Source organism: Brachyistius frenatus, unplaced genomic scaffold (assembly GCF_029030835.1).
Source record: "Brachyistius frenatus isolate BFR_SWC_R1_liver_20210118 unplaced genomic scaffold, ASM2903083v1 Contig_97, whole genome shotgun sequence".
Taxonomy (NCBI): Eukaryota; Metazoa; Chordata; class Actinopteri; family Embiotocidae; genus Brachyistius; species Brachyistius frenatus.
The window spans coordinates 1,416,192-1,432,275 of NW_027210696.1; the positions used below are offsets into that span (position 1 = coordinate 1,416,192).

General features: G+C 43.6%; 1 protein-coding gene across 1 annotated transcript in view; it reads left to right on the top strand.

Moving 5' to 3' along the window:
- The window catches only part of mef2aa (myocyte enhancer factor 2aa), a gene marked incomplete at its 3' end in the record, with an annotated part of 60,253 nt that overhangs the window by 38,068 nt on the left and 6,101 nt on the right, over positions 1–16,084 (top strand). The window contains exons 4-5 of the mRNA XM_069711136.1: positions 9,104–9,235; positions 10,732–10,945. Coding sequence (XP_069567237.1) covers positions 9,104–9,235; positions 10,732–10,945 — 346 coding nt within the window. The remainder of the gene's footprint in view (positions 1–9,103; positions 9,236–10,731; positions 10,946–16,084) is intronic.

Here is a 16,084-nt window from a genome sequence, read left to right on the forward strand (position 1 = left end):
ATGTGGGTTTTTGTCTTGTAGGCCCATACAAGTGTTTTCTTTTGATTCACTGAATGGCTTAACTACATTATCAAATACTGTCTTCCTGTACATTTTAAACCCATCACGTACCACATCTCATTGTTTTATTATGCCTCTGCTGTGTGTGTGTGTGTGTGTGTGTGTGTGTGTGTGTGTGTGTGTGTGTGTGTGTGTGTGTGTGTGTGTGTGTGTGTGTGTGTGTGTGTGAGATGCTTGTTACCAGGTTACTGCTAAGAAATCTTTGCTTTTGGCACATGTCGTGCTTCATTGACGTCAGTGCTTTTTTTCCACCCTCTCAACTACATTGCATATGTCTCATTTCAAACTGAGGGTCTCTTACAGAGCATAAAATGAAAAAAAAAAAGATTCAACAACAAATACCACAAGCCATGGTACCCTCTTCTAAGCATTAGTTTCCAGTCAAACTAATGAGCTAATATTCCAGGTTTAAAATTAGACATGTTCACTTTGAAAATCTGGAACTAAAAACACTTCAGTTTATTCACCACAGATGAAAAGATGTACGAGTTATATTTTAACCTGAATAACGCATTGTTCTGTTACATGAAGGCATTTTGTTTATGACTTGTATATATTAAAGAAAAAAAATTGTTTCTTAATGGAAGATGATGAAGAGGAAACCTCAAGAAAGAGTTTTTTGGAACCACTTTTTAAGTTTGTTGGAAAAAACTACAGCAAAAAAGATTAAACATGATACCGTCTTTGATTTGTAAATAGATGTCATCTTGTACGGTAGCGTCAAAGCAAATTAACATCTCTTAACCTTTATAAAAATTTCAATTTCACAACGACTGCAGATAGGCAAGCATGACCAAACTCTGTACTTGTACGCAGGAAATTGTATTGAGGTGGTGTTGGTAAACGGACCCAAACGCAAACACACACAGGCAACTTGAAAACAGCAGGGTGGAAAATAAAACCGAACGTGCATAAACACAGAAATAGTCCAGGATTGCTGGAAGCCAATAATCGTCTTTCTCCTGACTCGGGATCATCCCTGAGTCGGGGCAGGTACTTGAACTAGTCCGGAAAAGGAGAGAGTCGGCGAGACCCGTGCAGGCAGGTGAAGGTGTACCCGTGATTCTCACCGGGGCCGAGACAGGCGAGTCCAAGCTGGCTTGAGGACGCGTCCCCGCGCTCCACACCGGCCACTGTGGGTTCGGGCAGAACCGCAGCGGCAGCAGGCCGGCAGACAGGTGATCTCCGTGGGCCGACGCAGGTTCGACTGTTTGGTTTCCCGTGGACTGACACAGGACCTCACGGACCAAGTCGGGGTCCAGACTCCGAGACCAGGGAACCCAACAAAGTTCTTCCGGGCCGTAGCCCTCCCAGTCTACCAGGTATTGGAAACCATGATCTTGTCTGTGGACATCCAAGAGGCGACCGCCATCAGTGAACCGAGGGGGGACGAGGTTCGGCCGAAGGGCTCAGAGGACCAGAGGTTACGGGCTTCAGGGGGGTTACGTGGAGGCACTTGTTCTGGTCTGATGTACGAAGCAGTGTTTCTTCACATCCTCCTGCAGCGGCCAAGGTTGCGTTGCACGGATAGGACCACGACTTCAGCCTCCTGGCAGGGAAACGGGAGGGGGGGGAGTTTGGTAGCCTAGTGGGCGCCCTTTGAGAACCGGTCCACTATGGTCAGGATTACGGTGTTGTTGTCGGATGGGGAAAACCCAGTGATGAAGTCCAGAGCAATGTGGGACCATGGAAGATGAGGAACCGGTAGAGTTTGCAAGAGTCCAGCAGGGGGCCTGTGAGACGCCTTGCTTCGAGTGCAAGTGGGGCAGGCGAGAACGTAGGTGCGAGCATCACTCTCCAAGGAGGGCCACCAAAAGGTCCGACGGAGCCAGTTGATGGTGCGTCAAATGCCTGGCTGGCTGGCAGGAGATCTGGGAGACCAGCAGAAAGGTGGCCTCCGTGGATCGACACTGGACGGCAGGTACGTAGCACAGGGTAGCAGGCACACAGGTAGGACTGCAGCAGGCAGGAGACAGACAGGGGGTCAGAACCGGAATTGCAGAACAAGCAAACGGACTTACTGAACTGCAACGTGGTACCAGGTGAGACGATCGGACGGTCTGACTCAGGTGGAGTGCAGCACCGGGGTTCATATACTCATATACTGCCAAGTGGTGATTACTGACACCAGCTGTGCCAGCTGAACAAGGTGTGGTAGTGGGAGGAGACTGGAGGCGGGCAGTGGACTGAATCCACACCCTCCAGACACAGACTGCAGACTCCAGACATAGAACACATGACAGACAAAAACCAGCAGGGGAGAAGACAGGAAATGGGTCATTGGGGGAAAACAGAGGGAATAACAAACATGGACCTGACAGAAATAACTTCTGATTTATGTGTCATCAGATATGATGTTTTAATTGTGTTCAACATGATGGACAGGCTTTCTCTCAACATGTAGTTTAACATGTGAAAAATGTCTGCTTTTTGCATCAGCCCAAGTTCTCTGATTTCAGCTTTTTAATTATGAATAATAATAATTATATACAATAATTTTCTGGTTTCCTAGTCCACCATGATAATAGACTGAATATAATTTTGTTGTTGAGTGTTGGTTGGGACAAAACAAAACATTTTATACTGCATCCTGGGCTCTGAAAAACATGGACTGACATTTTTCACCATTTTCAAGACTAAAAAAAAAAAAAAATTATCACAAAAAAACAACAACTGATCAATCGATAATGGCAATTTGCAGCCTTAGTTTAATAGCATGTAACAATGATTTGTCTGTAGCGTCTGAAACTTGGTTCAAGTCACATACATGTCATTTGTAGTATGAACCACATGAAATAGGTCACACATTGAGCTGACCTAATTCGGTTTGATCTAGTTACAGAATAACAGTAATGCTAGTTATGCTAAAGACTATTAAAACCACAAGCTACAAGTCCACCCTCTGTTCTTCAGTGACCTTGCTGCACGGCTGAAATGAGACCTTGCTTTCGTGCACAACAGCTTCTGTGAGTTAGATCGTGCAACAATCCGCTTGCCCTTGTGCCCCCCTCCTCCCACTCTGCGTGCTGTGTGGCCAACCCCTCCTGCCCAGGGGCGAGGACAGAGCAAAGCCTGCTGGGAAGGGGGGGTAAGGGGGGGAAGCTGGGGTTTAGCTGGCATTGTGCCACCTTCCCTCGGCTGCCTGGCCTGACTGGGGGCAAAGAGGGAGGCTGCTGTGTCTCAGATTGATGAGGACAGGTCTGTGGTCTGGGTATAGAGTGTTGCAGAACAGACGTCCTGCTGGCACATCCTGCCCTCTCTGCCGCACGCCCCCCAGCCCTCCGTACTTGCCTTATCGGAACTCCTAATTGTCCTTATGAATATTTTAGAGGCGAGCAGGAATGGGAGTTCAGGGTTGGGGGTATGGTTTCAATGGCTCTGACAGCTAATGATCCACTCAGTGGCCAGAGAAAGAGGAAGATGGAGAGACAGACAGAGAAATGGACAGAAAGATTTTCAATAATCTGTATGTTAATTTTTTTTTGTCTGGATTGTAATTTCCTCTGATCAGTTTTTAATGAGTGCCACCTTTTCCTTACGTGAAGTGGGAACAGAGTGCATTGTTCTCATTCTTTTTAATCTGTAGATAATGATGACATTGCTTTGCCTTTATCCTCAATTTGTAGTTTAATTCCCTCGTGTCTATACTGAAAATATGCAGTCCGCTGATTGAGACTGTTCTGTGACTGTGGCAGCTAATAGCTTTGTCACATCACTCATTCACCACAGTCTCAGAGCAGGAAGCTCTGAGACTGTGCACAGCAATTACTTCCTATTCTGTAAAATCAATGGGCTATATTAGTTTGGGACCCACGCAGATAATTGTTTGCAGTATACAATGTAAGATATCATGAGTTTGTCTCATGTATATCTATCACTGCTTTAGACTTGGCAAGCATGACTCACTTTGGATTTATGGCCCGCTGACTCTGAGGTCCCACTTCCATTGTCACTACGTGTGAGGTGGGATTAAATCTCCCTACGTATGTTGTTCTTCTAACAGCTGCATGAGAACAATTATCAAAATGTAAAGCAGACGGTCAAGTTGAATGCGTGCCACCTCCTGCTGCTCTTCCTGTCCACTGAGTAACTAGACAATGGACCGTGGTAAAGGGAGGACATGAATCCAGACTCATATCCTGATATCAGTCGGCTCTATAATGTGTAAAAGTCACGAGATTAAACAAGATACGTCTGGGAATTACAGAGATATCCCTTATCTAATAGCCCTTCGCTCCTAACACGCAGTATGTCGTGGAGAATAGAGCAAATAGAAGAATTCCTACATTAGAATAAACTCAGTACTGGACCATGGGTGCCTAAAGACCAACCTAAAGAGGCTTTTATTCCCCTCAAGTGAAGACTACAGCACCACCGGGGAAAGGGAACATGATGGTAGTGAAGTCTCTTAAGATGTTATATAAGAGCAGAAATATTCCTTAGCAGATAAAAGCCTTCCTATCAGCCACCTCCCCATGCTGATTTCCTAGTGGGTTCACACTCAAAGAAGCCCTTTGATAAGCACATTAGATGGAACGGCCTGGACACAATGGTGATGTCATGAGGATTAGCACGCTACCTTGCTTAGTGCAGCGGCGGGTACAAGGGCTGATTCACAGCACTGCAGGGCGAGAGGGGCAGGGGACACGGCTGAAATGAGGTGCGGGCAGGCCGCTGCACAACAACCAGTTAAAATATAGCTTCTGTGGGAAGGCTGGAACAAATGCTACATGGATTAAACATTCATGATGTGCGCTAGCTTATTACACCACAAGCTGTCTTTCCATGGAGGGACCGGTATCCGAGCTGTGGTGCGCTCGTCATAGGTCAGGTGGTGCTCTACCAATAGTGAACGCTACTTTAAGTATAGCCTTACGGTGTGAGTCAGGCACAATGGAGGAGACTTCAGAAACAGCCTCTTCATGCCCTCCTTTCAGCCATCTCCCCCACAATTTTGTAAGTTCGGCTTTTATACTTAACCACTATTTTTCTCCTTTCACCCTACCTTCTATTCATGTACAGTTCTGTACAGTACATGAATAAGTTACATGCAGAAAGCTCTCTTGACACAAGAGAGGGAGAACATCAGAATGAAATGGTTCTCCAAGACTCACAGCAGCAAAGTAAATTGCTTGCACTGAAAGTACCCTCTCAAGAAACAGGTGATGTAGGTGGCTTATGCAATGGCTTGGGTTTTATTTTTAACTTGTGCAATGTGAAAATATCACTTAAAGTAAATATAAGGTCCATAATAGAGCTTAATAATGTTACGCAGCACAGTAACGCAGATGAACTGTCCAAAAATACTCGTATATTTAAGTAGCAGTTCATTTTACTGTTATAAAAATAAAAGTAATTTATTTTGACATAAAAAAAAGTGGAATGCAAGGTTACCTTTTTCCGCACTATAGCTGTACTACTGTACTGAACATATACTGCAGACCTGAGGAGGCAATTACTGTGCTGAATGTTTCCCATGGTAACAGCCAAGTTAATAGTCAGGGCTCAGATGGAGACGACAGAAAGATGTTTTTTCTTCTGAACAAGGAATCTTCAAGGCCTCCTGCAATTGAAAACATCTTTGAAGAGAAGCTGAAGTATCACATAAGCAAACTGATGGACACAAAGAGATTCAGACACAGACAATAGTGCCCAGTAGGGTTTGTCATCAGCTACTCAGAGTGTCATTTGTATTTGAAGTGCCAAATTTCTATCAATACAGGTTTGGACTGCTGTGAGAAAATAGCAGCTGGCCTTGTTCCCACTCATCTTTGTGAGCCTCTCAGGGCCCTGTGAATAGATTATACAAGTTCCCCCCGTCTATACCCTTTATTACCCTCTACCGCAACAAACAGCCCATATCTTTCATCAGACACGCATTTTAAAATCCCAGCCTCAACTGTATTCACATCCAGCCAAGTATATTTTCCAACGTACAAACCTCACAGCTTGATTCAACATGTGCGAGGCATTTTAAAGCTGCTTTTATCAAACTATTCACAATGCAAAAGAAGAAAACTTTATATATATATATTTTTTGCTTCCCGAAGTTTTCCTTTTTTCCAGGTCAGAACACTGTGGTGTGTGCAGCAGTGTGCAGCATTGACATGTCGGAACAAAGTTGATCTGGGGTCGGGTGGCCTTCACGGCCACATGTGATCCCTGCTATGGCCATGTGTATACGGGGCTGCTTCTGATTGGCCGGCACGGGCAGCTAGGGCTTGACAGGTGTTTGGAACAGGGACACCTGTTTGGCCATGTGCTGATTTAGTGATCCATTTACTTGGAGCAGTGGGCAGCGGCTGTGGGGTGTCCAAGACATGCCAAGTCATTTAAAAAAAAATAATCACAGCCACGCTTTCCTGGGTCTTCAATGTTATATTCGTTAGAACGCCACAAAGTTGATTAACTCTTGCACACCACAGGTCGTGCATACACAAACACTTTTAATGCACCTTTTTGAAGACTCATGTCATGTATCATAGAACATATCTGAGTGCTGCCTGCTGTTTGGTTCCTGCTCACTGTGCTGCTATAGCCCCTCCCGAAATGGCTTGGGCCAGTGGGTGCGGTGTACTGAAGGCTGGCCAGGCTTGTTGTGAAAGTAGAGCAGCCCTGCCCATCTTGCACAGCCGTGCCCGACCATTCCGACCAACATGTTCCCATAATGAGCAGGTTGGACCTTAAATTTGCAGGTTGAGATCAGATCTCTGGCTCACTGGTGGAAAAAGTGCATAGTTTAACCCCAGTAAACACAAGCCTTTCAGGACCCTAACTAAAGAGGGTTCGTTCAGTAAACAGGAAATGAACCAGCAAGGCGTTTTCTTAGAATGAGAAGAATGCCTCCGCTCTGTACCACACCAAACAGTAATGCATCTGTGGTACAGTGCTGGTCATTCATTATCCAGAGGACTTCTCTCTCTCTCTCACTCCCCTCTGGGCATTGTGGACACTTATGTTTGAAGAGATGTGGGTGTTTTTCTGAATTTCCTTATTTCTATCTCAGCTGTGCACAGTGTCACATTTCTGTCTGCACCACGCAGATTATCATTGTTTTCGTGCCTCAAAATAAACATTCCATAAAAAAAAAATATATATATAACAATAATACAAAATTCGGCTTTTGAATGTATAGCGATAGAGTAAGCAGTTCGGGATCATCTGGTTTTAATGAGAAATGATATTATGCTGGAGTTTCCTAAAGCCATGGCACAGGTTTTCGGAAATGTGACTTACACTGAGGTTGTGGTGAGCAGCGCTGGGTTAGCCGCATTGTCTGCACAGACCTAAACGTACTGTCACATCGCTGTCAGAGGATGTAGCAGCTGTAGAAATACCTCCCCCTCCCCTCTCCTCACCACACATACACACACAATATATCGACATTGCACATATGCACCACACACTTGTACTCATAGTTTCTGTTTCCTCTTTTCTCTCACACACACACACACACACACACACACACACACACACACACACACACACACACACACACACACACACACACACACACACACACACACACACACACACACAGACACACATTTTCCACTTTGCTCGGCGATGAAGACCAGAAACAGAGAGGAAGGTCTCATTAGTGTGTGTAGGTTCCTTTCCTCTGGCTCACACTCTGACCCCGACATCCACAGGAGTCAGTGACCCTCCTGTAGACACGAGGCCTCCGAGGCAGCCCACAGACAGGGCAGGACGCCGCTGTGGACCTGCAGCAGCCTGATAGAGGAGCCTTGAGAGCCACACATAAATCATGTTTTGATGTACACTGCCTTGATATCACAGCCTGTCACATGCTGTCAGCAAGTCTTGTTAACACTGCTATTCAGAGCTGTAATGAGGAGCAGAAAACAGCCTGTTTGAAAGTGAGCAAAAGAGCACGGTGCTGCATTTATTTGTTTAGTTGTATGACATGTTATTTTTCCAGTGGAAGTTAGAATAGGCACTTCATAACACCACAACATGCCACTTTATGTACTTATGAGCTCTTTGCTTTTATAATAATTGCTCAGTTTTATGCTCAAATAAGCATATAATCCCATTTGATAAATCATTTTATCCTCCACATGCATTAACTTTGAAGATCCCACAAGTGACAACAACAGTGAATTACAGGCTGGATGTGCTCTGCTGTAGGGTTGTCTTATGCAGAGGTTTCTTCCAGATGGGTGGCTCAGGATAACTGAAACATAATGAAAAATGCAAACAGATTCACAGAGAAGGAAGAACAGACAAGGATGCCAGCAAGGGGGAGGGGGGGGCGAGAAGGAGAGAGAAAGAAAAGAAAAGGGAGGAGGGCGGTATTTTGTATCTCCGTACACTTCTGCAGGGTGAAAGGATTTGGAGCGACATTTCAGTTTTGCCTTGTACCAGCGCCTCGCGCTGAACTACAGTTCAGGACAGCATTGTTATAGCAGTTGTTAATGTTTTACTGCAACAACAGCAAAAATTGAAGGACAAACATACAGTAGGTGTTGACATTTTTGTATGTAGTTTGGCTTAAAGTACTGTACTGTACTGTGCAAAAGTCACGTACAATTTAACAAGGGAGGATGATTAACAGAACAAAATCAAACCAATATTTGGTGTGATGACCCTCTGCCTTTCAAAGAGCTCTCTGAAATGTCAAAACAATTCTCTGAGGTACACTTGCATATGCACAGAGGTACTTGTTAAATACGTTGTTCCAAACATCTTTGAGAACCTGCCGCAGTTCTTCTGTGGATTCAGGCTGAGTCTGCCTCTTCATGTAATCTCAGACTGACTCCATGATGATGAGATCAGGCCTCTATGGGGGCCATGCCATCTGTTGCAGGACTCTTGTTCATCCTGTCGCTGAATATAGTTCTGTATAACTCTGACTGTATGTTTGTCGTACTTTAGAATGAATTGAGGACAGATTAATAATATTTTGTGATGAATCTAAATTGCCTGAAACGTTTGCATGGTAATATTAGTTGACAAGCAGCAAAAACACAGAGCCACATCTTGTATACTGTTTCTTTTCAACTGTGCAATTTCATTTCAGAAATTGAGAAACAAAGGCCATAATGACTGTGCTAGTCCTGATCCCGATGACTGTTTTGGGCACAGCCCCCTCATGGACGACCATTTCGGCAAACTAAGCGAAGAGAGTGATTTAATGTACAAGCGCTGTGGTGTAAGTACTTCCTTTGTCCCCTGCTATTTTGTGTTGATTCCTGTCTTTATGTTGATGTTCACTGCAGGCGCTAAACAAGAAAGAACACAGAGGTTGTGATAGCCCGGACCCCGATGCCTCATATGTCCTCACTCCTCACACAGAAGAAAAGTATAAAAAAATTAATGAGGAGTTTGATAATATGATGAGAAATCATAAAATCGTAAGTACTGTAAATGCAATGTTCTTGCTTGGCTTTGTGGCACAACGGATTTTGGCCGTTTTTTTTTTTTTTTTCATTTTAACTTTTTCCTCTTTTTTTTACCCTCCAGAACCTCTGTTAACTTCTTTCAGATCTACTCTACTTTAAAAATTAATGCCCCCCTTTAATGGGTGTGCATTTGTTTCTTATGTTGATTTGGTTTGCTGCTGATATTTTGGCACACCCTGATAAGATCACATTTCATTCAGAGGTTGCATGCTTCAGCTTGACAGATTACACCCCAGTATCATGGTCAAGTTATCATACATCAAACAGTCACAGTTTAAACACATAAGGAATTTAAAGTAAATAATAAGTTGTAATGTAATATTTATCTCCTTTCAAATCGTTCTTATATCTCAGAGTATTACAGAATATGATATCTCTTTCTGGTCCCACAGCTCACTAACGCTACACTATTATTTAGCATTTCCCCTCTTCTTCATAAAGTACCACACTTGGCTAACCCCCTAAAACATCGCAGATCTTTTGTGATCTTATCATGTGTGAAAATCTTAGAATTTTGCAAGAACATTTAGTGCTTACTAAGCAGTTTTCTACGTTCCTGAAATGAAGAGCATCACTTTGCCATTAACAAACTAATGATAACACCCAACTGGCTCACTGGATAATGCTATAATGAAACGTTCTCACTGCCACCTGTCATTCTCACTTATGCTTTGCACAGTCAGCACTCTGTAGGTGAATGCAAATGACTCGCGATTCTTGTAGTTGTAAATCCACACCACCGCTTTCTGTTGTGCTGAGAAACACACTACGCAGCGGTGTTTCCGAAGGCAAAAGTACGTCTCCAGTGCTGACTGCTGCAATGCCAAAGTGATCACCTGAATGCATGTTTTTGGATTTTCTTGTGTGTTTTGTGTATGCTACGGTACTACTGAAAATTGATGTGTATTCTGTATGTAAATAAACTTTTTTGATGGTTGTGGGCTGTCACTAAGTAGCCTTCAAATGTTGGGCAGAAATGTTTGTTAAAATATCCTATGCTATGATGTAAATATGATTTCACTTATAAAGCAATTGTCAATCTTACAATGTACTGTAGTAGGTCCTTTTGCAGTTCTTTAGTGTGCTCTGCCTGATGATGTTGTGCATTTATTAGGTTATTAAAGCTAACCCTCAAGGGAAGCTCTTTGTTAATGATGCCATGACAACCACTGACCCATCAGACTCATCAGACCCTGGATTTTGAGTGCTTTGTGTGTAAATATTTCTGTTTGTCTCCCTCTTGTAGCCCACGGCATTGCCGCAGCAGAACTTCTCCATGCATGTGGCAGTGCCTGTATCCAACCCCAATGCCATGTACCAGGCAGGAGGAACCCTGGGCAGCCAGGCCCTGGCAGCAGCCACAGCCTCTCTGAGCGAGAGTGGGATGCTGTCCCCTCCACAGGCCTCTCTGCACAGGAATGTTGGCTCCAGTGGATCCTCCCAGAGGCCCACCAGTGCAGGTTAGTGGACAACAACCCCAGAAAATTGATCAAAGTAGTGGATGGTGGTTAGCACTGTCTGCCGCAGTGTTCTTTGTGGTTGTTTTTTTTTTTTACTACCACTGGTTGCGCCAAAGTCAGAGATTTCAAAGTTTTTCATACAGTGGCTTGTAATGAGGAGTTCAACAGTCTGGGAATTGTTGTTGTTGACTTTCTCGTCCAGAGTGAGTTGGGAAGTTCAATACCACTCCCATGTATGGAGCTGGAGCCCGGAGATAACTAACCTAGCTTAGCGTGAAGACTGGAGGCAGGCGGAAACAGTTAGCATATCTCCTTCCAAGTCGAAAAAAAAAAACTACCAGCACTCTTCATTTCAGTTTGTGTTCGTAAATTAAATATGTGGTGTTAATTAGTGAGGTGTGGGAGGGACAGATTTCTGAACTTTGGACAGAACTTTGCTTCACCTCTGCATGCAAATCTAGGCTAATCGGCTTTTGGCTCGAGCTTCATACTTAGCGCATATAAAAGGGGTTTGGTATCAGTCTTCTCATCTAACTCTCTGCAAAAAAAACAAACTTTTTGTCTGTCTCTATTCCAAAATGGCATCGGATGTAAGGGGCCTCTAATGCCCAGTCAAGTCATCCTAACACCCTTTAACTGGTGTTTGTGTGATATTTCTCCTTCACTCTCTCTAAAAGCCTTATCATCACACCATTTACTATATCAGCATTGTGGAAAAAGTGTCAGATGCTAGTGCATGTATGACTGTTCTGACTCGGCTCGTCCAGATGGCTTTTGCAAGACTCATCTACACTGCATATGATGGAAGTACATGCAGCAAGGTGTGAAATGCCTCATTCAAATTTAACCACAGATCAGAATTGGCTGACACCCACCTGCACTCACGGGGGGGGGGGGGGGGGTTTACCGAAGGATTGTTCTTCAAAATAACTCCTCTTTCTTGATTATTCACTACAATGTCGCTATTGTTTTCCTTCTCTTTTATTCGGATTGGACCAGCATATTTCAAAAGCTGTAAAAAGTTGTCGAGGTTCAGGTGTTAGTCTGGCATTTTGTTCTTAGATTGAAGTGTGTCTCCTAAAACGTTTGCTTGGTCGGCCGTTCAGAGACGCTCCAGTAGATGTCTGATTTCCAAGAAAATGTGGAATGCCGCATTCACCATCTCCAACTTGATAAACACGCTGAACACAAACAACATGCTGAACACAGCTCGATGTTGCTCTCTTTAATCCTATATTGAAAATTCCCCCACCACGACGACGCTGGCGGAGCACATGCCACCCTTTCGTGCGCTGTGAAGATAGATCGACATGGCATTTTCATGTCTGGTCTGGCATCTCCATCACATGGGCCGATAGCTCGCAGAAAGGATGCAGATGGTTAATCATGTCACTCTGTGCATCTCATTAGGTGGCATGCTGGATACCACAGACCTTTCAGTGCCAAGTGGTGCGGGCTCCAGCCCAGCGGGTACGTCCTCCCGGAGAGATTCATTAGCTCTCTGTAGCTCTGCCCAATAGGTCTCCTGCTTAGCACGAGCTGGATAGTTGCGTATGTATTCGTGATTGGTTCAAGACAGTTGTTACCATCATTGATGGGTAGTAGATTGGCCTGACTTCATTTTATTGCACGCAAAGGGAGCACAGGTGTCCTCCCAGCTGGGGAAATGTATGATATGCTTGTTAAATGTACGTTCAAGATTGGAAATGGCTCCACGGCATTCCTGCAGTGTGGTGTTTGAATTTGAAAAGGGGGGTAAGAAGGCAGGTCAATTAGCTGTCCACCTGACATCGGCAGGTAAATAAACAGCGTTTCCTTTTAAGTCGTCACCTCTGTGCAGTTCTCCCTCCTCCGGTTTCCTTCCCTCTATTGACAGGTGCATCTGTCCCCCCCCCCCCCCTCTATGCTGGCAGCCCTTATAAGGCTGGAGAGGGTCGGTGAGATGCCTAGACCAGCATAACCCTGTAGGTATTCAGGCCATGTCATCCCACTAAGTCCTCAGTACACAATGACCGGACAGCCTGTCATGGCTGAAATGTGCTGTGTGAGACGTGGAGGCAGGTGGAGTTTAACTCTTTCCTTGTCACTCAGCTCGCTGCAGTCCATGTCGTATTTCTGGCAAAATACAACATGCTATAATTGCATGACATTCAATGATAATAACTAGTTGAAGACCACATGAATACAGGCTTAGGGGGATATTTGATTAGGCTTTGGTTACAAAATATAAAGACCACCTCAAATTAGTTTCCAGTCAGCGATTTAGAGAGAGTGCTGGGCAAGTTTTAAGTTTGGGTGTGGTACCGGGTCGGGGTAGAGTTAGGAGCCTCTGCCGGAGAGGTGTGGGGGAGGAGGGGGCGTCAGGGTTTGGCACAGTGGGAGGCATGCTGCAGCTGTTGTTTGTACCAAGTGTGTAGAAGAGCTAAGACTACAGGGAGGACGAACCTCTCCAGCCCTGCTGTCAGATGACCATTCCTGACATAGTTCTGATTTTTCACAAGTAGCAGCTATGACCACAGCAGAGGCCTTTCGGAGTGGCCAGATGGAAGATGTGTCGTGTGATATCTTCCCTCCTGTTTGATGGTGTCACCACAGAGAGAACACTACGTGCACGTACAGCAAGGTTCAGTGAAATACTCCAGGCTTATTTGAGTTCATCTGAGTTAGTGTGTAAATTTCCTGTCTTACGAGCACACATACGTGCATGTACAATACCACAGTGAACAATATTGGCAACATTTTCTGGCAAACAAAATTTCAGTTGTTCTTTCTGAAATAAGCCATCTGTTATTCTTGTCTGGTCTCTGGTTCAGATAATGGCTCAACAGCTAGTACACCTTCAAATGCAAAACACCTTCTCTTAAAATCTCATTTTACTCAATCCTACAGTGTGCTGTGGACCGTATACTCCCAGTGTGTCATGCTTCAATACATTCTTTCTCTCAACATCTCATACAATTTCACCTAATTACAAGCTCTGGTCCTTGACTGGTGAGAAAGTTGTGTTGAAAAAGGGAGCGTTTAAGAGGGTGCTCTGTGTTATGCAATATGTATTGAAGTTGTACACATCCCTTCATTAATATTGGAACATTACAATCTCTAGGAACACATTTACAAAGCATGCTTGTATGTTATATCAGGGTATAGAATAAATAGAGCTGGAGCTGCATCAAGTCTGTTTTAGTGCATTTCTTTATTTCAAGAAAGTTATTTTCATTTATTCTAGCTTTGGATTTTTGCATGCTGGTTTATTGAATGTGTCACATGTAATAATAAAAATTGAAGCATGATAATGGATCTTTCCCATACTGCATGAAAACAATACAAATATGTGTGCAGTCTCCATTTTTAAGTAAAATGGTGGGGGGCAAGAACAATTATTTACCTGGTTTCCATCTGTCTTTAGTCTTAACAAATCACCCTTGGGACATCCTGTCTGGAATTAGTTTTCTGAGACACAACAATAGGGCTGTGCGTGGCATCTATTATTGGAAAACTGCTTTTGGAGGCCCTTGATTCACATCTATTATTTATACTCATTCATCAAGACATTTTCTCTTTTGCCTGATCCTGACGCATGTGGGATGCTGGGCACAATAAGTCGCTGTGTTTTCTCCGCCTGAACTTAAAATTAAACTGAATGTTTCAGTTGTAAACACACAGCCTTATGTAATGCCCCTGCCCAGACCATGTTAATAATTCAGGACAATGAACAGAAACCAAACAGGCTTTCAACGTGCACAGGTTTCAGTCGGAGAGGATTTACTGGCACAACCAATCTGTTAGAGAAGTCTGAATATAGAATGAGGGCAGACATCAGGAAAGCCCAGTGAAATGTCCCTGCTGAAGGCTGCGTCTTAACTTGTGGCTGTTATCTTGGCTCGGAATTAACTTTGTGGTCTAAGTATTTGTTCAGACATGTGTTCCCTTCTTGGCATTCAGAAGAAGAACGGTTTGGTTCACTCATCATCAGACATCTGAAGCCATAATCAGAGGCACATTCCACAGATAAGATAGTCAGAGGGGTTAATCCAAGTCTAAATTAGCCACTAAACTCAGCAGTGAGTGTCTGTCTCTACCCTGAGATGAAATGGCAGATGACAATGTGAAACACTCTCTTCAACCCAGCAAGTTGGTGTAGGCTAAAATCCATTATAAATAAAGTGGACAAAGGATGATGTTAATATATGTACAGTATATGACTATATTCCTGTAATTCGGTGGAACTGTGCTATGTAAGCTTTGCAGAGATATACAGACTATTTAAAAAATGTGGAATATTTATATTTAGATAATAATTTGATAATAACAGACAGTGGATAATGCAGGTGGGCTACAGACACAGGTGTATTTGATTCAGTGAATATTAAACGGCAACCTTCTGTTATATCTGAAAAATATTACATCTATCATGAAGGTCAAATTGACCGTTTGAATACACAAACAAACATACAAATAATAAGTTCAAATCATAAATTTTATGATGACTCGTCAGAATATTCAGAAAGAAGTAGTTTAAGACCACTTGGATATAGACACTACATTTATCAACTTCATTCTACACAAAATATGGCATTTGGAAAATTATGCTCTTAGCGTAGTTCAGGGATTTCCTACATAATATTTTTTCTAAAGCTGAGCGTGTTTATTTTCTACACGTGAATTTCCTACACTGTACACATAATGTGTGGTGCTTGTCTTGTTGAGAAGTGCACATGTTGGAATTATGCTTCTGCAGAGACACACATGTTGAATTTACACAGAAGTGTGTTATGGGGTAACCATTGTTTGCATAGACTGACAGAGCAGCTGATGTGCACACCAACCGAACCTATCTGATTGGTTGATCCCACTCCAGTTAATAAATGGCTTTAAAAGGGGAGGCAGGAAAGCAAAGCCAATATTTCCAGTCGTGTTGAAATATTTCTGTCAAAATCAGCCAACTAACAAGCAAATGAACTAACGAGATTTGTTGTGACATTAAAGGAAAACATGGCATTTCTAACAACAATAATAACAATGTTACTGATGACGGTGAGGGGTGGTTGTGGCTCAGGAGGGAAAACAGACTTTGGCCTTGTCATTGTAGGGAGAGCACGGGTGTATTTAATGATGGCTCGGTTCCATTAGATATCCCAG